This window comes from Ascaphus truei, chromosome 2, assembly GCF_040206685.1.
Source record: "Ascaphus truei isolate aAscTru1 chromosome 2, aAscTru1.hap1, whole genome shotgun sequence".
NCBI lineage: Eukaryota > Metazoa > Chordata > Amphibia > Anura > Ascaphidae > Ascaphus > Ascaphus truei.
Genome location: NC_134484.1, coordinates 450,699,011 through 450,724,450, shown reverse-complemented (window position 1 = coordinate 450,724,450; position 25,440 = coordinate 450,699,011). Strand labels below are relative to the sequence as shown.

Below are 25,440 nucleotides of genomic sequence, written 5' to 3'. Positions count from 1 at the left end.
TAACTGATTGAGTGATTGACTCCTGGGAGTCTTTTGGAGCTCATGATCGGGGGCTAGTGTCTCTGATCCCAAACCATCTCCTCCCCCTGGTAGAAGAATAGTAAGGGGTCTTGGTGCCAAACTTTTACCCGCATCCGCGACATGGACGAGGTGGGCAAGGAGGTCTTGCCCTTTGCCTCGGTCCACCACATGGTGAATGAAGCGCTCCAGCGTGCGCATGAAGGAGGCAATAATTACCAGAGCGGTCACAGCACAGTTTTTGTTCTCTCCAGCAATCTCTTTAGACATCACAATATCTACATGCAGGTCCTTGTCTTGAGACGAGAAGGATTGAAGGTTCCTCTTGTAGGTGTAAGTGCCGCGCATAGCCGTTGTACTGGATACCTTGATGGGGTCAAATCGGTTCTCTGGTCTGCAGAGATCTTGTAGGGGAGACACCTCCACCAGGACGCGATGACGGGGTGAGCCCATCGCCCGGGTGACCCTACCTTTGGAGCCACCATGCTCCACGATCACCGGGGAGCTCACACCTGACACCCCTGGGGCAGTCAACTCACCCTTGTCGTCATTGGCAGGTACTGATCCCAAGCCTGGGACCGATGGTACCATCGTTGAGGGCCGGACAGGCTGTGGCAGGGCACACGGGCCCACAGCAGAGTCCGCAGTAGGTGAGTCAATCAGCCCGTTGTCCTCAGCGTCACTTGAGTGGTCCGCTGGCAGGTGCATCACCATGGCTGATTGGATACTGTTGTCAGTAGAAGAGAATGGGGGTAGGGACGCTTTACCCTTCGTTGGTTCGAACATCTGTGGTTCCGTCATTGGAACCGAATCTGGAACCGATTCTGGAGTTGAGTCTGGAACCGCTGTTAGGGCGCAAGGGCCCTCCAAAACCTCTGCTCTTGAGGTAGGTAGATTGGCAGCATTGACCGACCCAGTAGAGTGGTCTGTCGCATCTTTCTCTGTGGTTTCTGTGGGCCGCAGCAGCATGGGTTGCAGGAACTGTGCTCCGCAGCAAGCACTCTTGGGTCCCCAAGTCAGTTCTCCATCTGGAAAATCACATTTGCTGCAGAAACATCGTATTCACCCCTGCCTGTCCACTTTTGCCACCAGAAGTTCTACTGGTACTGTAGGTGATAAGGTTCAAAGTCCATACCGCCATACTTATTCAACTCCTTTTGTAAGCACGGGCACAAAAGAGAGGGTGCTTTCATTCCTTTTACTCGCCAACCTCTGTATACAGGCATACCCCGCATTAACGTACGCAATGGGACCGGAGCATGTATGTAAAGCGAAAATGTACTTAAAGTGAAGCACTACCTTTTTTCCACTTATCGATGCATATACTGTACTGCAATCGTCATACACGTGCATACTGATGTAAATAACGCATTTGTAACAGGCTCTATAGTCTCCCCACTTGCACACAGCTTCGGTACAGGTAGGGAGCCGGTATTGCTGTTCAGAACGTGCTGACAGGCACATGCCGAGCTGCTGTTTACCTATTGGGCGATATGTACTTACTCGCGAGTGTACTTAAAGTGAGTGTCCTTAAACCGGGGTATGCCTGTAACTGAGGGTGCAGTTCGCTGCATCCTGTTTCTCCCTGCCGGGGAACAGAAGTGGTGGACTGAGACTCACTTACGTCACGGGGTGGAGCTCTGGTTCTCGCGCCAGACCCGGGCTGGTTACTGTAACGCATTGTGGTGCAGCCTGGCCGCCATTAGCACGTGCGCTCTCCTGACTTTGCGGGAGACGCCATTTTAGGTGGGACTCATGATTAGCCTCCCCAGATGAGGGAGCCAAAGAAACTGCTAGGTAAGGGTAGATAATTGGGCACCCATTGGTCGGACCCTTAGGCAGAGTTAGGATTGGGGACCGTCTTCCTCGCATATACCATGGCCTACCCTTAGTATCATGGCACTCCATTGACGGAGGGAATCATAGTTTCGCCCTATGACCCATGCTTGCGCTAGTCCAGGGAGTTTGCGAACATGCTCCTAGATGTCTGACGTGAATGCGTGAGCAGGAACTCCGCCCACAACGGCCAGGCGGTTCGGGATCGGGCTAAGCTTTGTGGCCCATGCGTGGACCTCATGCCTTGAGGGCACCCACATAGTGGAAAATTAAATTGGACAAATTTGGATGAAAAATAGGACAGGGCACCCCAGGTCTGAGATCTCAGCAGCGCCTCCAAATGTAACACCTTTCCCCCCCCCCCCCCTATCGCAGATGGGGACCATGTGGGGAAATCTACACTTATGTTACCTGGTGTGGTGCGTTACCTGATAGGCTCACAGAAGACCTGAACCTCCGCCACTGGGAGCCTGGGGTTACCTGATTCGTTGTACACAGCGCCTCCACCTGTAAGGGTTCCCACCTGAGTGGGATGGTCCTCTTACAGGAACCACAATAATAAGACCACGCACACAGTGTATGCTAATAACTGTTTACTATTGCTAATACTAATAACTTCGGTACCTACAATAATAAGACACGCACACAGTGTATGCTAATAACTGTTTACTATTGCTAATACTAATAACTTCGGTACCTGTACCACACAGAATAATGCATATAGCCGTACACATAGAAGTGCACCGGGTGCACACATCAACATAAGTATTCCCCAGAGTACCTTATGTCCAAACCCACGTGTGATGGAGATAGGGCTATCCCTGGACGTGTTGGTGCACTATTTATAGATACCTGCCTGGGGCTTCAGCCCGCGGGTACCGCTATACAACCGGTATGGATCCGTCTGATCCGACGTGATGTCCTCCTACGCGTGGGGTGACTTCCAGCGTGGATAATATCACCACAGCTCCACACCGTCTGTACCTTGACGGGGATCCGCCTGTAGCCGGCAGGCCACAGTCACTGCTTGGCTTGGCCTCCACGAAGATAGTCTCTATGTAACTGAGGGGTCTGAGCCCAGACTCAGCAATCAGGCTGCTCGACACTGAGGGTGTCCTAACTTAACCAAATAGCTAAAGGGGCAGATCTCCTTACGTAGGGCCTGTCCCTGAAGCAACCACAAACTGGGAATGGTAACTTATCTGGGACCTCTGGGGGTAACTAGGCCTAGTGCTATGGGCTACTGCTCCCTGCACACACACCCTACTCCCCAGCTCCAACTCACTCTTTTTAAAAGCTGTCTAAACTGTCATCTCTCACAGCTTCACTGGTTGCCTAGCAACATGTAACTGCAGCCTCTCTCAACTGTCTCTATCAGAACTGCCAGCGCAGGCTCCCTTGCACTGAAAAGGCCTTAATTGCAAATGCAGCCGCCCTATTGACTAAGCCGCAGCATGTAACAATCCCTGAGGGATACGGGGGCTATATATATATAAAATATATATATATAAAAAATTCAATATATATATATATATATTTTTTTTTTTTTGTATTTTTTTTTTTAATGGCAAAGGTCATTTTTGAATTTATTTTTTTATTTTTATAAATGAAGTGTTTCATTTTGAGATGATTATAAGTAAGAGGTCAATACAAAAACAAAATGTTAAAATAACAAGAATTGTTATACAATCCCTGTGTAATAACAGCTATTAGTATTGCTTATGTTTAGCAACAACACTGCGATCAGACATGTAACCACCCAACACGTATTGTGTGTGCTCAGCTCCCTGTACCCAGCCGCCACACTCAAGATGGCGGCGGCAGGCGGACGCCGACGCCCCATGACGTCACGCGGCGCTGGGCACGCCAGGCCGGGCAGGGGGAAGGCAAAGTTTGGCAATGTGAGGTGTAGATAGAAGAAGTGAGAGTGAAACGCGGGAGAGGGGGGGAGCCGAGTTCGCGGTGCAGGAAGTGGCGCGCGACCTCCGGGACCCCGCTGCCCACGTACACACGTGTGTGTGCTCTGTATATATCCTCCGGGGATCCTAAATACACCCGCAGCCATGACAGAGCCGGACCTCAGCTCCCTGCCCTGGTCCATCAACAGGGACGACTATGAGCTGCAGGAGGTCATTGGTGAGTAGCCGGCTGCATGTTATATTCATTTAAAGCGTCAGGGGGAGAGGAAAAAAAGCTTTGCAAGAAGGGCTGGTGTCCTCCTCATTCCTAAATCAGAATATATACATCCTCCTATATAATCCATGTATACATTCTCCTATATAATCCATATATACATTCTCCTCCTATATAATCCACACACACACTGCTGGCGCCTCCCCTGTGCCTCCCCAGACGTGTTGCTGTGTGAAGGGTCTCTGGGATCCTCCTGTGTTGCTGCTGTGTGAAGGGTCTCTGGGATCCTCCTGTGTTGCTGCTGTGTGAAGGGTCTCTGGGATCCTCCTGTGTTGCTGCTGTGTGAAGGGGCTCTGGGATCCTCCTGTGTTGCTGCTGTGTGAAGGGGCTCTGGGATCCTCCTGTGTGTGAAGGGGCTCTGGGATCCTCCTATGTTGCTGCTGTGTGTGAAGGGGCTCTGGGATCCTCCTGTGTTGCTGCTGTGTGTGAAGGGGCTCTGGGATCCTCCTGTGTTGCTGCTGTGTGTGAAGGGGCTCTGGGATCCTCCTGTGTTGCTGCTGTGTGTGAAGGGGCTCTGGGATCCTCCTGTGTTGCTGCTGTGTGAAGAGTCTCTGGGATCCTCCTGTGTTGCTGCTGTGTGTGAAGGGGCTCTGGGATCCTCCTGTGTTGCTGCTGTGTGTGAAGGGGCTCTGGGATCCTCCTGTGTTGCTGCTGTGTGTGTGAAGGGGCTCTGGGATCCTCCTGTGTTGGTATGAAAGATTTGAAGCTGTAGTGTGCTGTATGTGAGCGGACACAATGGCAGTGAGGCTGATTTGTGTGGGCTGGCAGTGAACTAGGAAGAGGTTGTGCGATCTTATGGGATGTAGTGGGTGTGCTGTTTGTAGTGGTGGCACAGGTTGTGTGTGATGTGGCACGGGTTGTGTAATTGTATTTATGTAGTGCCAACAGCGTATGCAGCGCTTTTACAACATTACAATAGGAGGTGAATAACGAACAATGGGGAGATGTGCAACAGGTATATTACAACATAAGGCTAAAAAAGACCCTGCTCCAGAGAGCTTCCAATCTAAGTAACAGTGTGTGATTTGACAGTGAGAGCGGCAAATGATGTGTGTGTGATTGACAGTGGGAGTGGCAAAGGGTGTGTGTGTGACACCGTGGGAGAGGCACAGGTTGTGTGTGTGTGTTTGTCTTGACACAGTGGGAGTGGCACGCGCGTGTGCGTGCGTGCGTGTGTGTGTGTGATTAGTCCGAGTGGTAATAACGTAGGAAAAATAACACCGCTAACTGGTTAAATTAATTTAAAGCCGTTTTCAACAATAAATGTGACAGTAAGCACCCTTACTTTCCCCTATCCCTGAACATCAAGGAGTAAAGGGGAAGGGACAAAGCTATCCAAAGGGCACCTCTGTCCTTGAGGGCAGGATGGTTACACAGTCCTGTTTATGATGGTGATAATAACATTTCAAAATAATATCTTTTTATTATAGCAATATTCGTATGCTGCCCGCCCCCCCTCCTCTCTCGCCCGCCCCCCCCTCCTCTCTCGCCCGCCCCCCCTCCTCTCTCGCCCGCCCCCCCTCCTCTCTCGCCCGCCCCCCCTCCTCTCTCGCCCGCCCCCCCTCCTCTCTCGCCCGCCCCCCCTCCTCTCTCGCCCGCCCCCCCATCTCTCTCGCCCGCCCCCCCTCCTCTCTCGCCCGCCCCCCCTCCTCCTCTCTCGCCCGCCCCCCTCCTCTCTCGCCCGCCCCCCCCCCTCCTCCTCTCTCGCCCGCCCCCCCTCCTCTCTCGCCCGCCCCCCCTCCTCTCTCGCCCGCCCCCCCTCCTCTCTCGCCCGCCCCCCCTCCTCTCTCGCCCGCCCCCCCTCCTCTCTCGCCCGCCCCCCCTCCTCTCTCGCCCGCCCCCCCTCCTCTCTCGCCCGCCCCCCCTCCTCTCTCGCCCGCCCCCCCTCCTCTCTCGCCCGCCCCCCTCCTCTCTCGCCCGCCCCCCCTCCTCTCTCGCCCGCCCCCCCTCCTCTCTCGCCCGCCCCCCCTCCTCTCTCGCCCGCCCCCCCTCCTCTCTCGCCCCCCTCCTCTCTCGCCCGCCCCCCCTCCTCTCTCGCCCGCCCCCCCTCCTCTCTCGCCCGCCCCCCTCCTCTCTCGCCCGCCCCCCTCCTCTCTCGCCCGCCCCCCCCTCCTCTCTCGCCCGCCCCCCCCTCCTCTCTCGCCCGCCCCCCCTCCTCTCGCCCGCCCCCCCCTCCTCTCTCGCCCGCCCCCCCTCCTCTCTCGCCTGCCTCCCCCCTCCTCTCTCGCCTGCCTCCCCCCTCCTCTCTCGCCTGCCTCCCCCCTCCTCTCTCGCCCGCCTCCCCCCTCCTCTCTCGCCCGCCCCCCCTCCTCTCTCGCCCGCCCCCCCCCATCTCTCTCGCCCGCCCCCCCCCTCCTCTCTCGCCCGCCCCCCCCTCCTCTCTCGCCCGCCCCCCCCCATCTCTCTCCCCCGCCCCCCCCCATCTCTCTCCCCCGCCCCCCCCCATCTCTCTCCCCCGCCCCCCCCCATCTCGCCCGCCCCCCCTCCTCTCTTGACTGCCCCCCCCCCTCCTCTCTCCCCTACCTACAGTACTGCAATACTAAGGGAAAAGCTTTGCTTTAGGAAGGATCTCTAGCTTTCTGTTCTACAGCACAATAAATCAAAGGAGAATGGAGAACCTTGGACCCCATTTTTTTACTAATGGAAAATACGGGTCTTATGTTTGGAACTATGTCCTAATACATTACTAGTGTTACTACTTATCACGCCTGGCTACAGAGGCTTGAATGTGTCCTCTCACTTTTAGTGTGTCTCCCTCTCTTCTGACTCACCTTTTCCTGACAGTCTCTAGCCTAACCATATATTACTCTCCTCTGTCACTGCCTCCGTCTCCCCCGGGCCATGAATACAGCCTCTCATACAGTTCTTCACCTCGCTGTCGGTGCTCTCACATCTCATTCTGGGTTTTGGCCAAGCTTTCTTCACAAGCTCTAGTGGAACGGGGTGGGGGTGTGAGGGGCTGCAAAATGGCCTTATTCAGCGTCCAGAGCTGCGATCAAGCTCACTTTAACAGTCCCTATAGGACTAACTGAAGTGATAAAATAGTGTTTGATGCCTTTAAAACTTGAAATCAAACTTTTGTAACCTGAATTTGACAAAAAACGTAACCCCTTACCCTACAAACCCCAACAGTTGACCGTTCGCCCTGCAAACACCGACCGTTAGCCCTGCAAACCCCGACCGTTCGCCCTTCGCCCTGCAAACCCCGACCGTTAGCCCTTCGCCCTGCAAACACCGACCGTTAGCCCTGCAAACCCCGACCGTTCGCCCTTCGCCCTGCAAACCCCGACCGTTAGCCCTTCGCCCTGCAAACCCCGACCGTTCGCCCTTCGCCCTGCAAACCCCGACCGTTAGCCCTTCGCCCTGCAAACACCGACCGTTAGCCCTTCGCCCTGCAAACCCCGACCGTTCGCCCTTCGCCCTGCAAACCCCGACCGTTCACCCTTCGCCCTGCAAACCCCGACCGTTAGCCCTTCGCCCTGCAAACCCCGACCGTTCGCCCTTCGCCCTGCAAACCCCGACCGTTAGCCCTTCGCCCTGCAAACCCCGACCGTTCGCCCTTCGCCCTGCAAACCCCGACCGTTAGCCCTTCGCCCTGCAAACCCCGACCGTTCGCCCTTCGCCCTGCAAACCCCGACCGTTAGCCCTTCGCCCTGCAAACCCCGACCGTTAGCCCTTCGCCCTGCAAACACCGACCGTTAGCCCTTCGCCCTGCAAACACCGACCGTTAGCCCTTCGCCCTGCAAACCCCGACCGTTCGCCCTTCGCCCTGCAAACACCGACCGTTAGCCCTTCGCCCTGCAAACCCCGACCGTTAGCCCTTCGCCCTGCAAACACCGACCGTTAGCCCTTCGCCCTGCAAACCCCGACCGTTCGCCCTTCGCCCTGCAAACACCGACCGTTAGCCCTTCGCCCTGCAAACCCCGACCGTTAGCCCTTCGCCCTGCAAACACCGACCGTTAGCCCTTCGCCCTGCAAACCCCGACCGTTAGCCCTTCGCCCTGCAAACCCCGACCGTTAGCCCTTCGCCCTGCAAACACCGACCGTTAGCCCTTCGCCCTGCAAACCCCGACCGTTAGCCCTTCGCCCTGCAAACACCGACCGTTCGCCCTGCAAACCCCGACCGTTCGCCGTTCGCCCTGCAAACCCCGACCGTTAGCCCTTCGCCCTGCAAACCCCGACCGTTAGCCCTTCGCCCTGCAAACCCCGACCGTTCGCCCTTCGCCCTGCAAACACCGACCGTTAGCCCTTCGCCCTGCAAACCCCGACCGTTAGCCCTTCGCCCTGCAAACACCGACCGTTCGCCCTGCAAACCCCGACCGTTAGCCCTTCGCCCTGCAAACACCGACCGTTAGCCCTTCGCCCTGCAAACCCCGACCGTTAGCCCTTCGCCCTGCAAACCCCGACCGTTAGCCCTGCAAACCCCGACCGTTAGCCCTTCGCCCTGCAAACCCCGACCGTTAGCCCTTCGCCCTGCAAACACCCGCCGTTAGCCCTGCAAACCCCGACCGTTAGCCCTTCGCCCTGCAAACACCGACCGTTAGCCCTGCAAACCCCGACCGTTAGCCCTTCGCCCTGCAAACACCGACCGTTAGCCCTTCGCCCTGCAAACACCGACCGTCCCTTCGCCCTGCAAACACCCGCCCTTCGCCCTGCAAACACCCGCCGTTCGCCCTGCAAACACCCGCCGTTCGCCCTGCAAACACCCGCCGTTCGCCCTGCAAACACCCGCCGTTCGCCCTGCAAACACCCGCCGTTCGCCCTGCAAACACCCGCCGTTCGCCCTGCAAACACCCGCCGTTCGCCCTGCAAACACCCGCCGTTCGCCCTGCAAACACCCGCCGTTCGCCCTTCTCCCTGCAAACCCCTTGGCCCTGCAACCCCCTTGGCCCCCAAAAGCTTAACCCCTAATCCGAACGCTCATCACCTATCTCATGGCGGGCGGCTAAAAGTCCCCTTCCAAGTTTTACCTGCCTTTTCCAGTTGTGATTGACAAACCCTTCCCCCCTCCCGCCCCCCTCTCCACTTCTGTCCCTCAAGAGTGAGAAGACATAGGATTTCAGACTTTAAAAAAATATTTATTCTTATTTTTTTCTCTTTATTGGGCACACTCCTTGTGTAGCGGACCAAGAAAATAAAAAAGAAACAAACAGAATTGGTGTAGTTGACTTCGTTATAAAGATTCCATCATCACAACTTTACTTATTTGTATATTGTGAAACACGAATGTAGTTTACCAGAAGAGGCCCCGTGCTCTTCCCCAAGGCATTTAAATTAAATGGCGTGGTATCGCGTCCGCGGCCTCTGTAACGCTATACTTACCAAGATTCAGACGCTCTGTGACGCGTCACCATGGCAACGCAACGTCAAATTAAGCAGCTTTAAGGTAGGGAGGGGGTGCACGAGCATCATGGCAGGGAAGACGGAGGTACTAAAGGGAAAAAGCTGCACACCACATGACAATAATAAAAAAGATACCACTACCGGTGCTCCTGGGTCAGGATTCTCTGTGATGATCCAGCTTACAATGGAAAGTATAAGAAACAGGGCTCCACGGACTTTTCAAGATACATTTATTGCCAACAAATTGAAACGTCGGGGAAGACGGAGGCGCAGCAGCAAAAGTTTGCGCTCCCCTGGTTTAGACACTAATTGGGGTAATGGGGCACTGTCTCAAGACCGCATCTCCAACATATTTCCTAGAAATGTATATCAAATATATAAGTTCATTTAGTACAGGGGAGCGCAAGCTCCTTGTGCTGCGCCCCCCTGCTTGCTCCCCCCCCTCGTTTTCGCACCCCCTCACCTTGTATGGCGGCGTCAAACGACGCAGAGGGGTCACGTGGCATCTTGTGACACCGTTGCCACGGAGACACATGCATGACACTGCAGCGTCGTGATGCCGCGTTGCTATGAGAACGCGTCTTTGCAGCTCTGCAGAACCCCGGTAAGTGAGTTACAGAGGCCTCACGCGATCCCCACCTCCCCCTCAGCATTTAATTTAAACGCCTCAGGGAAGAGCTCGGGACCTCCTGCAAGCGCCCGCCCTCCCCCCCCAAAAAAAATCCAGCGCGCCACAACTTTGCGCACCGCTGATTTTAGTATACTCTGGACTATTGTGTGATTCTCAAATACTCTTACGTGAATTGCCTTTTGCGTGGTATCACTCGCCACAACGAACTGTATATAAGAAGATGTATTGCTTCCTCTTATTAAAGCATAATGGTTATTTTTCGATGGGCCTTCAGTATGCTTCCTTTTGTTGTAGTTACATATGGCTCTGTATTAACGGCACAATGTTGGCACTAGGTGGCATGCGCCAACTTCTCCAACAGTAACGTAAATTTCATAAATATGTCATGTTTCAAGCACAAAAATTATTATTTTTTTTTTTTTTTGGCCCAACTGCGTCCGCGTGAACTTGATTCATATAGCCGGTAGACGGCAAGGGGTGTGTATTCATGTTGGTGTGCGTGAATGTGTTTGTACACAAAGTTTCCACACACACACGTCCTCAGTGTGCTTCCTGCAGGGAGCGAAGAAGCCCCCGTCTTATCTGCTTATTGTGCCAGTTTGACAAAATACGGCCGGCATTTGCTTACTGGGCTCCATGTTTAAATGGACATGATGCAAAAAATGACACTTTGAGCGCTCATGTGCAGGCCATTACCCAGAATCCCTTGCTGCAGTGAAAGCATTGTATGCTGGGAAATCATGGTTGCAGACCTGTCTGAGACAAGTGAATGTGCTCACAAGTGATTATATTTGCTTAAAAAAAATATAATTATTTTTTAACCTTTGATATACATTTTATTGGAATATAATTTAGTCGAGACAAATTGTAACGCTTCACTGAAGTGCACTTGTTAATTAATTAATTAAGTATGTACACACGTAGGGATTGCAAAATATAATTTTTTTTGTTGTCCATTTTAGTAAACTATTCCTAAAAAAATGAATGTATTATAGATTGCTTAGCAAAAAACTGATGGTTTGGAATAACGTGAATGGGGATGCATTTTGGAGTGAAAAAATTATTTCTCTATTTAATTTGAGGCTGTTAACCCCTTCAGTGCCCTAATGATGTACGGTGAACGTAAAGAAAAGTGCCAGCCCAAGGGCCCTTATGACGTGCACCGTACGACCCTGCCCCCTCTGCTCGTTTTTGTAGGGGCTGTGTGCGGTCCGACCGCGTGCCGCGCCTTCCCCATCACTTCCGGTCTCGGCGGGCGGAACCTGGAACTGATCATTTGATCGCTCCAAAATGGTCACGTGATCAGGAAGTGCCTGAGGGTCCCTAGGCACAGAGGTGGCTCACCCTTGGGTACTGAAGGGGTGAATACTCGTCATCACTTACAGTTCAAAAACGTTTTCCGTATCTCGGTAAATTGATCAGATTTTTGTTTATTTTGGAGCGTCCTTTTTTTTTTTTTAAATTTGATTTTTTAAGGCTGGTGAGCTTAACGAGCCTGTTTTATCCTCTTCTCAGCCAGTGGGTACAGCAATATAATTTATTTTTAATAGTTGTTACAAGAGCCATCATTTCCTTGGTCTTATCGCCTAATATTAATGTTGTGAGCCTCTAACTCGCAGGTTACATTATCCCCCAAAACCTTCAGCGCTGGAGGAGTCTGCCCCATATGTAACTAATCGTAGGTAAGGAGAATGCAAAGTGAACTTTTAACACAATCAGCTGCCCGCTGCTCCCCCGTAGGTAGGCCTTGATTTATACCAGCCCCGGCAGGGCACGCGCGCTCCCTCGTGATGTCACAGGGCGATGCGCACGCCAGAAACCTGCACTGCGGGCAGGAGGCGTAGCCATGATGTCACATGAGTAGTTCGCCCTCATTGGCTGAACAGCTCATGTGACGTGACGTGGTCGTCGCTTGGGAAAAACAATTTCTGAGAGTGCTCAATATTGGCGCGCTTGGACACCTGGTTGGCGCGTGCATTAAGTGCGCTCTCAGTGAAAAACATGCATTTGTTTTGGTGTCGTGCACACGCCCGCCGCTTGTATAAGCGCGCCTTTAGCCTTTTATTACAAGGCTATAAAGGCCCCATGCAGGGCACTTATTCACACCCATTCATGTATTCACTATGTAGGCCACTTGCCTACTTGTTATGATACCAAGCCCTTTCCATATACAATTATTTCAAGCTAAAAACCTATTTTATTCTGTTAGTTCACAATACAATTTGTCCCACACCTTCTGCTTAAAAAAAAACCTCTGAGCGATCTCAATCTAAACATGTACAAAATATGTTTGTTAAAAAGCTTATAGTAAAGAAATGGTAATCTGATAAATCCTACACTTACTGAAACGATCGCTTGGGCTCAGATCCACAGCGGAGCGTTACTAACTTAACAAGGCGTTAACCATCAACCTGTAGTATTCAACCTCCCGAACACAGGGAGAAGGTCTGTATTTTTTTTGGACATTAAGAGCATTGTGTTGACTAACTGCTGTGTTAATGACATGCAAAGGTGACATACTGTACACACGTTTGTTATATATATTTATTTGTACTTAGATTTGTAAGCTCTTCGGGGCAGGGACTCCTTTTCCTAATGTTACTTATGTTTTGAGCCCTTATTCCATTGTGTTATTAGGCCCGGTGTATTACTACTGTGAAGTGCTATGTACATCGATGACACTATATAAATAAAAATATACATACATGCATGTTGTATATGTAAAGTTTTTTTTTTATTTTGGAATGAAATGGACCCATATTGATTTCACATTTTTAATTTCTGATCGATACTGATATCAAAGAATAATTTTTGTGACTGTGAAATGCCTCAATATACTGCCACATTCATACATTATTTTGGTATAATCCTTACTGAATTTATTCTGTATCCTGCGACCTGTGCAAATGATAAAATAAACAGGTATAAGTAAGAGCTCTCAAACTTCTCTGTTCAGTGTTCATTCTAAGAATTTGGAGGACAACCTAGTTCTTGATGCCAAACTATTTCTACATATGTATAACATATTTAAAAAAAAATATTGGACCTTTTAATCTACACAGACTGCAGAGAATAGGATCCTGGGGCCACAGATTGAGAAACACTGGTGTAAGTGGTGGAGAAGTGTTGTAACTTTATTATTCATTAAAGTCTCCCTCCGTTAAGGGGAGGGAAGCCTTCTTCAGTATGAGCATCAATGGACTTATTCACCTGAATGGGTTCTTAGGTGCCCCAAGGCATGGAACCGTTTAGTAAATATGGGCCACATGCTTCATAAGCTTGAATGTCCAAATCCGTTACTCATTTTCCTATCATGGACCAACACGGTCATAGATTTACTCTCTCGCTCTATGTTGAGTCTGGTCCAATATAGTAAAGAAGCTTAAAAAATGCTTGAGATGAAGCGTACAGAATGAACAGCCCATTTTAGATTAGGCAGACAGCGTGTGGTTTCAGGGTAAGTAGGAAAGGCCAGACTAGATGGATGCCATTTTCTGTTGCTGTGACTTCCAACTACTTTATTTTATTTAAAAAATAGAAAAATAAACATTTCTGAAATCCCATGTTGATTGCTGGGTATTTAAAGATGGTTGCAGTGGACGTAGTCCTTGTATTGTAAATACTAGTACTTTGTGGCATTTTCTTTATGTTTGGACTTAAAGCAAATTACATTTGAAAACACCTGAAAACAAACAAAACAATATAGCTTTTAAAAGCTGTTGAACACTCATGATAAAAGTATTTCAATTTGGAAGTTTGAGGGATTGGTGCCTTTCACTTTATTTTATCTCCACTATGTATTGGTATTTAGGGCTGGACCTTTAATGGTGTAATCTGGTATAATATTGTCTGACCTATCCTTAAGAATAAAACCCTTGATCCTACCTCCCCTTCCAACTATCGCTCTGTCTCTCTCGCCTTTTAACTCTAAACGCCTTGTTTCTTTAAGCATACTTAATTTCCTCAACTCCCATAAACTACTTAACACTCTCAAATCAGGCTTCCCGCACAGCATACTCAACTAAAACCACACTCGCCGAAGTATCTAATGACCTCCATGTTGCTAAATCTCAGGGAAAAATAGTCTGTTCTGATTCTTCTTGATATCTCCTTTTGCTTTTGGCACTGTTACCACTCTTCTCCTGCATGTTCTTCACTCTTGGCATCTGTGGCACTGTCCTCTCCTGGTTTTCCCCGTACCCCTCTCACCGTTCCTTCACTCTGTTGCAAACTCCTCCTCAACCTCTGGAACTCTCTCTGTAGGTGTACCACAAAGCTGCGTTTTTAGGCCCCTTACTCTTCTCTCTATATACACCCTCTCGCTGGGTGACCTCTTTCATTTGTGGTCTCCGCTGTCATCTCTATGCTGATGGCACAGTTTGTTACACCCCAACTCGCCTCCTATGCTCAACCCAAGGATTTCTCATCTTTGCATCTTTTTACCTTTACAGCCCTCTCCTGTCTTTAAAACCCCTTTTCAGTCATCTCCCTCTACCTGTGTAACGCTCTTCCACTCCATATTCATCAAGCACCTTTTCTCTCCATTTTTAAAGCCCAGTTGAAAATGTACCTCTTAAGAAAAGCACCTCTCTAAATTACACCAGCGGTGTGCAAACTGGGGGGGTGTGGGTGTCACGAGAGAACAGAACTTATATATAATAACCGGGCCAGATTGAACAAGATTAGGATATAGTAAACTGAATGAGTTTATTTCTTATGAGCAGAACAGACAATATATCAAGCAAATAACATTACAGAAATATTTACACTTGCTGGGGTTGGATAATGAGATATTCAGTCGAATAGCAACTCATTAGTTGTTACGGTCACGACAAGCACAGGAATAAGGGGTGCAAGCAATTATATAGATGCAGGACCCCATTCCTAACATGGCAGTTCAGTTATTGGTGAACAATTACCTTCTCCCAATCACAGGTTGCCAGATAACGTGAGAAGCAGGGTTTACCCAGCCCCTCATTAGTATAACCCTCCCCTGGTCCTACTTGGCCAGCCCATTTATTAAAAAATATGACAAGAGGCCTGGGTGCCATTATGTCTAGCAAAAATGGTTATAGGGCAGAAACTTTTCCTGTAGGGGTGTTACATTTAACCAGTGAAGTGGTTATCACCTAGTTGTGAGACCCGGTCTGCATATTCAAGGGGGTGAGTCATAGCACCTTTGATCAGCATATGGCCTCACCTCTGGTGTTACTTAGCCACAGGGGTCGGGAAGTGTAGGACATCTCAAAGGACTTTTAATTATTCCTTCCTTGCCTACACTTAGCATATCAAAGCCCCATTTGCTGAGTTCTGCTCTGCCTTATCACATGTAGCAGATAAATAGACAAGTTCTAAAATATAACTTCTGGTGGAGGAATATGTTAAAAAATGCATGTGCAACCTTGTCTATATGTGTACTATGATCTCCAAAAATTAGCTGGCTAGCTTGTTCACCCGCTGAGATAGGATTTACACATACATAGTAATTACCACACAGACTGTAGGAGTCTGCAGCCTTATCTTGGAACAAAACAGATAGGTTAGGGGAATGCAGATCAACATATACACAGATCCCATTAATCCCTCATATCCCGATCATGACAGCGGGCTTTTTCTGGGGGGGGGGCGCGGGCGGTTGCAGAGGCCCCATGATCTTCCCTGAGGCATTTAAATGCCAGGGGATCGTGCGAGGCCTCTGCAACATGTACTTACGGGGGATTCAGCCGGCTTCTGCTCACGTCGCCATGACGCACTGCATCGTTATGGCAACGCGCGGCAAATGACGCTGCGGGGGTCACGTGATCCTCCGCGTCATTTGATGCCGGGTCACTCGGGAGTGGGGGGCGCGAGTGCAGGGACTGAAACACGGGGGATAGGAGGGGGGCGCAACCAAAAAAACTTTGCGCACCCCTGATCTACACCACTAACTCCAGATGCACGGAACTTTTCTGACCTGCACTTTTAATGAATGCACTTTTACCCCCTCTGGGTCTGCAAGCCTGCCATTATACCGCTGCATGTTGTAAGCTCCTGGGGCAGGTTTTCCCTTTGCCTTATGTTGCCATGTACTTGCTGCTCCTATCCCAATGTTTTATACTTTATATTCCCTGTATTGTGCTTTTTGTAAAGCCCTGCGTACACTGTTGGGGCTATATAAATAAATTTTTACACCTGTGTGACGATGTTAAGCACGTTTTTGTTAACTTGTGTGTCATACCGGCACTGTAAAGGTTATGTCGCGGGCACTCGTTTTGTAAAAGGGGGGGGACAGATCAGATGGAGCAGCCGGCTGATTAAAATGGAGGTGGTGCGCTCTCCTATTCTGTTTCCTGCCCCTGGGTGTCAGTCATGTGACTGCTCCCCGTGGTCAGGTGACACTCTGACGCCTGCGTCCCTCCCACCACCGCCAAAGTTAAAATCACTGCTATTAACCATCTGAGATCCTCGTTCTATACTGCAGTATTCCAGAAGTATCTCCTTTTTACTGTTCTATTCAGAGGACAAACTTTTCTGCTGTCCTGCACTTCCGTAAGTTTCCTGGCTAATGGGGGAAATAAATATATATGCATCTACTGTATTATTGAATTACTAGGTAGACTAAAACCAGACTGTGCTTAAGAGTACTTTGTCCGGGTTTTTAAAAATGTATCCGTTTATATTTGTAGATTGAAATTGTTTTTTTTTGCATGCGTTTGGAAGGAATGGTCCTTTTTTTGCTTCGGTAATCTTTGCTCCCTGCGGGGCCAGCAGTGTTGGAGATGCACCGTGCCACTCGATAACCCTGTGCAATGAATGCAGCACTGTCATTTTCACTGAGGTGTGTGAGTGGACATTGAATGGCCCTTGTCGAGCTGCCTCTGTTTTCCCTCCTGGTAGATTTCCATTCTGCTCCCATAGCACTGGGATCAGCAGGAGAATAGCAGTAAGCCTCGGAGATCAGGTCTCCTTTGAAAGCTGAGAATCTCAGGAATGTCCTCGCTGGGGAGGGGAGCGGTTTCCTCCCTCACTGTGAAGGCAGGCTTTTGATTTGGGGCAGAGGGAGGGGGTCCGATGTAATCCTAACCTATTGGAGATTTGGAAAAGGCTGCCGATTGTAACCCTTTCACCGCCACCGGGACAAGCAACGCATCATGGTGCCACCTGACCTCTGCCACATCGCTCGAGGTGCAATCGGTTGGCTGGCCCTTCAGGTGGTGATGGGGTTATTTAATGCATGGTCAACTGGTTCAGTGTGGAGATGGTTAAAAGTGCAATATCATTTTATATAGGCCAACAGGAGTTATTCATTGGCGGATTTCTTTTGTCCATTCAACTAAATAGTGTAGTAACTGTGTAAGTGCAGTTTATATAAATAAATTATATCAACAGATCTCGTGTCGGAGACCTTTTTTAATGGACTATCAACGTTTTTCATTGATCAGCGTTTGAAACATAAATATAGAATATGATGGCAAATAAGAAGCACATACCACCTTGTCTGCCCATTCTTACCTGCTGTAAGACCTCAGCACCCTATGTGATCCGTGGCTTCCTTTCATATGTATGATAGCTGTATGTATATCCCAGGCATGTATGCATTCCTTCCTGTATTGGCACCCACCATTTCTGCGAGGCTATTCCACACATCAAGTACTCTTTCCGTGAAGACGTACACGCTCTCATGTGCAGATTTGTTTCATTAGATGGGTGCAAATAAATGTCCCACCTTGCAGAGATGTATCAAATAGTCCACGGTCCGGATCTCTTCTCAATTTATTTAGACACACACAGAAAACACCTTCTGACCGCATCATTTCCTCAGCTTGGTTGATAAATGATTCTGGATTCCATACATCCAGGAACAATCTTTTATACACTTATCTTAACCAGCCTTAACATAGCAATTACTTGTTTTTCTCACTGTCGGAGATATGTCCTTAGTCAATCATCAACGTTGGAACGATGTTCCTTTTTAACAATATTTACTTTCATTTACAAAACTCCCTTGTTCTGTCACTAAGGAACTATATGATTAACTGTGTTCCTAATCTTAACCGACCTCTATTGTATTGTTTCCTGTGATTTTTTTACATCTCCCCCCACCGCCTCTTCTCCTCCCCAAACAAGCCATTTGCGTTGACATGCCCTGTACGTCATGGGACTCCTACAATGCCAGCAAAGATCTGTAAGCTATCTGCAGTACTTTCAATTGAGGCAAGGGGGTGTGGAATTAGGGGAAATATGGTTAGGATAACCATGCTAAATGTCCATGCTGCATCTCAATGGTCATTAAAATGTCACATTTCATCTCAGCAGAATTGAAATATGTTAACACTTATAAACCAGTGTGTTGTGTGTTTTTGAACTTTCATATGTCCTTGGAAAAAAAGATGTAGATGAATTGATTTGCACTGGTATAAGATGGAGTGTAAGTGGCACAAGCAGGTGTTAAACCCAAGATCATCGCTTATACTCCTGCTGCTGATTCAAAGGGGAAATTAGATGGGTAACTTTCCTCTGATGCAGGATGTTCTGAGGGTGAAGGAGATACTTTATTTATTCATAAAATGTTTTACCAGGAAGTAATACATTGAGTTACCTCTCGTTTACAAGTATGTCCTGGGCACAGAGTTATGATGACGAATACATGGTTATGTTAAGTAAACAGGGTTTATACATTAGAACACAAAGTGTTCCCCGCACTGCGAAGGAATACGAAAGAATCATTGATACTTGAAATGCTGATACTGTATGTATTAATGAGCAAAAGTGAAGAACATAACTTAACAGTGTGCAGAAAATCGCATATCACATATTGATTCATTCGGAGTGCGGGGAACACTATTTGTGTTCTATATGTCCTTAGGAGAGATTAGGGGTCTCTTCATTGTTCCCCAGCACCCACCACGTACTTATATCCCTAATATATTTAAACATTAGGTAGTGTGGCCTATACAACATACTTTCTGAGGGTTTATACATTATATACAAGACCAAGCGTGCACAATTAATACGTCTGTCAGGAAGACGAGTTTTCAGCACACAATGGTAAAGTCTTCTTGATGAGCATAAAAAGTTTGCCAATATAGCCATCGTAGCTGATTTAGAAAACAAATACTTTTATTAAGAAGGTGATCAATTGCAAAAAAAGAAACACTTGTCTTGTTGTGAGACCTTTTTAATAGATCAACAGAAATGTCCTTTACATATCATGTTACAGGGCTCGCAGTCTCACTAGTGTATTCATGTGCATGTGAAAAACAGGTTTATTCCACTTTGGAAAGCTCATATTTAAAGAACTTCACAGGTTTTGATCTACAAATAATTCACTTGTTGGTTCATGAAATATCACAGGGATACGCATGCATGCATATACACACATGCATATACACACATGCATATACACACATGCATATACACACATGCACATTGACGCACATGCGCACACCACACAGACGCACGCACACACACAGACGCACGCACACACACAGACGCACGCACACACACAGACGCACGCACACACACAGACGCACGCACACACACAGACGCACGCACACACACAGACGCACGCAGACACACAGACGCACGCACACACACAGACGCACGCACACACACAGACACGTGCACACATATATACACACACATATATGCACACACACGTATATGCACACACGTGCGCGCGCACATACTGGTAGTCCTCGTTATCCAACGTTTCACTTTACAACGAATGGCATATCCAACGCTTTACAATGCAGCCCTATGGGCCGTTTTTCGACACCTGAATGTGATATCCGACGCCTGAATGCGTTATCCAACGTTCACGGCCACTGATAAACATGGGACTCGCTTTACAATGGTTTTACTATCCAAGGCTACTTCCAGAACGGATTCCGTTGGGTATCCGAGGACTGCCTGTAAACACATACATACACATATACTTGCACACCTCTCCAGGACCATTAATGCTGCAAAAGCTTTTATCTTTAGTCAGATTTGTGAAAATCCTTGAATAATTATGCACACACAATCTTAACTTTCTTTTCCCTTGAAATATACTGTGTTACTGTGTTACTGTGAAGTGAACGACCCCCACAGGCAAAGAAGGCATTTGTGGCAAATCTGTTGGATATTGCTTCACATTGGGGTCATCGTATTCACAGCTGCATTCAATCTGAACCCCTTCATTGTACATCTGCGTCGCCCCAAAGGCCGACAGCCTTTGGCGCAGCTAAAGGGTGTGAGCCGTTTGCTGCCGTTTTGGTAATTTGTAAAGCTTCTCTTTTTCAATCTGAAACTCACCAGTCCTTTTATCCCCTGTACCCAATTTTCCAACTTTATCTGTCCATGAAATGTCTGTGAACTGACTGTATAACCTCCTTTTCTCTTAACGTAACCATGTATTGTTATAACTCTATGCCCAGGACATACTTGAAAATGAGAGGTAACTCTCGTATTACTTCCCGGTAAAACATTTTTATAAATAAAATAAAATTGGGATTACCCACTGAAGTGGGTAGCTATTATCTCTCGTTAACTGCTATTAAATTGATGGTCATTACGAGTTGGCTCAGGGGTTCTCAACTCCAGTCCTCTTCGACTGAGCCACCTGTGCAGGGATATCCTTAAAACCTGACCTGTTGGGGGGGGGGGGGGGGGGGGTTCTTGAGGTCTGGAGCCGAGTACCCCATAGCCAACTCATAATATGAAATCCCCCTATATGTTGCTTGTGACTGTTTTCTCTCACACATCTTATTAAAGTATAAGAAAAGCCTTTGCCCTCAGTAGACATTTTCTCTCTTGATGTTTGGAAGAGTCCAGTATTGTGGTTGTCTATAGCTGTAATAGTCTGTTCTTCACGTAGGTTGATGTTGTAGATCAGGGGAGTGCAAACTTTTCCAGCTGCGCCCCTGTCTTCCCTTCCTCGGTGATGGCGCCCCCCTCCCTACCTTAAAGCTGCGTCAAATGACGCTCTGGGTCATGTGACCTGCGGCGTCATTTGGCGCGTCACGTCACATGGCCCCACGGCGTCAAATGCCATGACGACGCCCCCCAGTTTGTGCACAGCTGTTGTAGATTTCATAACGTCTCCTAGATTATAATAGAACCCTACAAATGGTAGAGAAAATGTTTGTGACTGATTGCATCTCCAGCAAATATTAGGGGGCGCCCCCAGTAGGGGGCATGCGCTGTGCGTTCAAACTCTGCCCCCCCCCCAGTAAATCCAGTTCCTACCTTGTCGCGCACCTTTCCCGAGCGGTGCGCGACATGTTTTCAGGCAGGCAGGGGAATTTAGGATCAGAGTTTGCGACGGAGGCGTGGCCACGCCCCCGCCGGCGGTTCAGCCAATGAGGGCGAACCGGCCGCGTGAGGTCATGGCCCCGCCCCTGCAAACCCACCGCCGCACCCCCTCACGTCGCAAACTCTTCCTCTCCCCCCCCCCCTCCAGACTGCAGATCGCGGTTCAGCGCTGTGCACGTGACGCCCCCCCCGCCTGGCACGTGTGCCACAGTGCTAACTGGGTCCTCACCCTTACCAAGTGGCACTTCACCCTTACTATAAACATGCTTCCGTTTTGCTTGTTCCACCAGCCAGCAGTAATACTGCCTTTTTGTGTGAATTCAGCAATCATTATTTTTATTCCACATCACATCTTTCCCTGCCCCCCCCCCCCTCGCCCCCATTTCCAGGAGTAAATGGGAAGTCAGCAGCTAATATAAGCCATTCTAGGTCCATGCAACACATGCTAGACTACAAATAAATGCAGTGTTAGGCTGCGTCCATGCTGCTGAATACCGCGCTGTGGCGTGCGGGACGTCACCTGAGTTTAGCGGGAGCGTATTCTGGCCAAGGTAGTCGCGACGTGGGGGGCGTCTAGGGGCGCGTCGGTGGCGTCAAGGAGCTGGTTCGCACTCATTGGGCGAACCGCTTACGTGACCTGGCCGTCGCACCGAGGAATCAGTTTGAATTGATTCTTTGCACACCGCGCGCCCCGTCCTCCTGTCGCGCGCTTGCGCACGCTTGGTCTATGGGCGTGATCTTTGCCTTAAGGCAATGTGCTCGCTCTGTGCGGTCTTCGGCAGCATGGACGCAGCCTTATATACTCTATAACCCGTTGGCTTGGCAACAGCCGTGTCACGTGGCATGCATCAGAGATACGCATCCACTAACACTCCCTTCTTCCTTCTCGGAAAAGACATCCTTTTGGGTACATCCTCTTGTAAGAGTCAGCTTAACTTGCAATGAGATCTGTTGGTTCTGGACCAAAAAGTTTAGATTTTTTTGCATGGGATAATTAAACTGCAGTGAGTATGAATCATCTGAAATATATGGGCGGTGGGGGAGTCGCCATAAAGTGAAAGTTGGTTCTCCACGGCTCTATTCTTGCCAGGGAAAGAAGTAATCAGACACAATGGAGTAGCAGCACAGCGCAAGGGAGGCCCAAAGTAGGTGCCTGTTCATTGTGCTAAAATGATATATGGGGCTCACTCCAAATTGACTGGGTGGAATGAGTGGGGTTGAAGTGGCATTGGTGGCAAGATGCAGGCCCATAGTTACTAATTGATGCCGTGACATAAGACACTTTTGGTGTCTTACGGCCCATTTACCGCTTAGTAAATATGGGCGCTAAGCACTTCTAGTCACCATTTTGATTGACAGCCCTATGTCCCAGAATGATCTTTATCAAAATGATCTTTACTTATTCAAATATTTTTAAAGGATTGTATAGTATTGCTGGATTAAGCCTCCTTGGAGAACCTAGGGCTATGGAGATTTACCCAGATGTGCTCTCTGTATGTAGTTTGGATGTCGGTGGGCATCTTGTTGTATGCTTCAGCACTTGCTACTTCAGAGTGCTGTACCCCGTAAAACTGAAGGCTTAAAACGACCACCTTGGAGTCCTTTTTATTGAGATATATGAAACGGGCAGGCTCGCTGCGATTGGAATGAAGGAAAAGCCCTCAACATTATTACATATGTTCTACCATTTATAGAGCTTGCTTTATAATTGAAGATGTATTTGGCAAACCTTTTAAGGGGTTAACATTTCTCACATTGTGTTCCTTCTTTTCCTCTGACTATGGAGAGGCAGGTTGGAGGAGTTTTGCACACAGTTGTGGGAAGGTAGACACGTGAACTGGTGGGAAGCAGATGGTCAAAAAAGGTGGGCACTGCCCCCTCCCAAAAATATAGTTAATGGTGACCGCTGCTTTGGTATGGAGATCTAAAAAGCTAATGTACAGTAGTAACCTCCTACAAAGAACTCTTGTGTTGGTCCAATGTCTGGTATCACAAATGACGTAGAGATCTGTGGTGGGACAATACTTGTTCCCCTTGGGGTTAAGTTCTAGAACAAGCAGACTATCAGAGATCAGGGAGGATACTGTGCAAAGTTTGCATTTAGACTGACTAGAGCAAACACATCTTGCCATCATGCTTTCATTTTTAAAGCAGAAGTTCCCCCCTCCTCCGACCCCCACAAATGGACATTTGAACCTTTCCTGGATCTCATAAATGGTTCCCCGATGTAATTGGACCCCCCGGATCCCCAGATATTCTTACATTTGTTTTTTTTTTTTAAATTAAGTTTTGACCCACAACAAAATATAGTAGTCGTAGAGGTATAACTCATTAACTGCATTTTTGGCAAAAACTCGCTAAATGCCCTTTCTGATTCATTAAGTGCCTAATTTAGTCCTGGTTCAGATTTACCAAAACATAAAACTAATTAAGTATGATCTTGAAATAATATCAAAAGGACATTTAATCGCCTTTTCCGCAGTATTCAAAGAATGTAATGAATTACTTTTTTTTTTTTTTTATCTCTACAATGACGATATGATCAGCAGACTACTAATATTGCCACGGGGTTATCAATTGAAAGCGGCAAAGTCTTCACCTGATGCTGTCGCAGATGTTGGACCCCGGGCCGAGCCTGACTGAATTCCGCCCCCTGTTCCGGCAAAACCAAAAAGTAATGAGTCCCTTTCCCTTGTGATCCACTCGAGTACCATCTTTTGTCCAATGATTGTCATTTCTTGTAGCGATATGTCTGACCCACTGCCATTTTGATTTCTTCACCCTTGTGATGTCACAGACTTTTGGTTTCAACCCCATTCATTCTTTTTCCGGTCTCTTCGGGTAATACCCAGCATACATCTCTCCGTACTTTTCAGTTGTCTGAAATTTCGGCATTATCTTCGCATTTAGGGTCCAACTTTCACATCCGTAAGTGAGCAGGGGCAGAATACGCTGGTCTAATCGTTGCTCTTGAGGCACCGTGGTAGGTTCTCTTGAAATACGGTCTTTTCTTCCAAATGTGCTCATCACATGTTCATTCTCTTGCTGATTTCATTATAAAGGCTCCCATATTCTCTCCCCCACCCCTTAACCAATTAGTGGTTTTCCTGGTGAAAAAAACAAGTTATGACTGTCAGGATTGCTGAGATTTCAAAACTGACAAGATAGGTAAATGTACAATTGTATAGATCATATTCTTTAGTGCAATGTGTTCTATGGCTGCTTTGAACACTCACAATGCCAATTTTTCAATTATAAATGTATTTTTTTATTTCAAAGGTGTAATTGTAATAAGTTAAATAATATTATTATTATTATTATTATTATTACCCTTAACCGATAACTGTCCTTATAACTTTCATTGGAAAGTCATATGATTTTTGCTCATTATTTAGGGGGAGATCGGGAAACGGAAGGGGGTGGGGGGGTGGGGGCGCTTAATTTCACTTCCATTTCTGTTCCCAAATGACTAGGAGCAATAAAATGAAAATGACTATATGTATCATTTTTATATAGCGCCAACAATGTCCGCAGCGTTGTACAACATTACAATAGAAAGTAAATAAATTACAAATGGGGTAAAAAGTGCAACCGGTAAATGCCTTGCAGACACGGGAGTAAAACGTGTATTATTTAAAAGTGCAGTCAGAGGATGTCGAGTGCACCTGGAGTTTGTAGTAGAAGCGTGGAAAGTAATGGCTTGCTTGTTTGCAAGAGGTTTCTTTTCAGCTGGGCCTTGAACGTGGAAAGTGACGGTGCTGGTCGAATACGGCGTGGAAGAGCATTCCATAGGTAGTGGGATCTTGAGAGGGTTAAGATGGGGAAAGGGCTGCGGAGGTGTTCGATGCAGAAATGAGACGACCTTGTGTTGGGCGTAAGATGAGATGGGATGTAACCAGAGATCAGATATATGGAGGTGCGGATCCTTAAAGGTAACGAGGATAATTCAGTAGATTGTACGTAAATGAATAGGAAGTCAGCAGAGTGTTCAGCAGGTCGGAAGCAGATCGTGCCCAGAAGGTGATGGTTCGGGCAGCAGTATTTTAAATGGATTGTAAAGGAGAGGCATGTGAGGTAGGGAGGGCAGATAAAAGATGGTTACAGTAATCAGTACGGGAGAGAACAAGGGCACGCATTAGGGT

General features: G+C 48.3%; 1 protein-coding gene across 1 annotated transcript in view; it reads left to right on the top strand.

Annotated features, from left to right (window-relative positions):
• The first annotated feature begins 3,721 nt into the window (after positions 1-3,721).
• The window catches only part of OXSR1 (oxidative stress responsive kinase 1), a 92,400-nt gene continuing 70,681 nt past the window's right edge, over positions 3,722-25,440 (top strand). Inside the window, exon 1 of the mRNA XM_075587928.1 lies at positions 3,722-3,990. Coding sequence (XP_075444043.1) covers positions 3,918-3,990 — 73 coding nt within the window. The 5' untranslated portion in view covers positions 3,722-3,917. The remainder of the gene's footprint in view (positions 3,991-25,440) is intronic.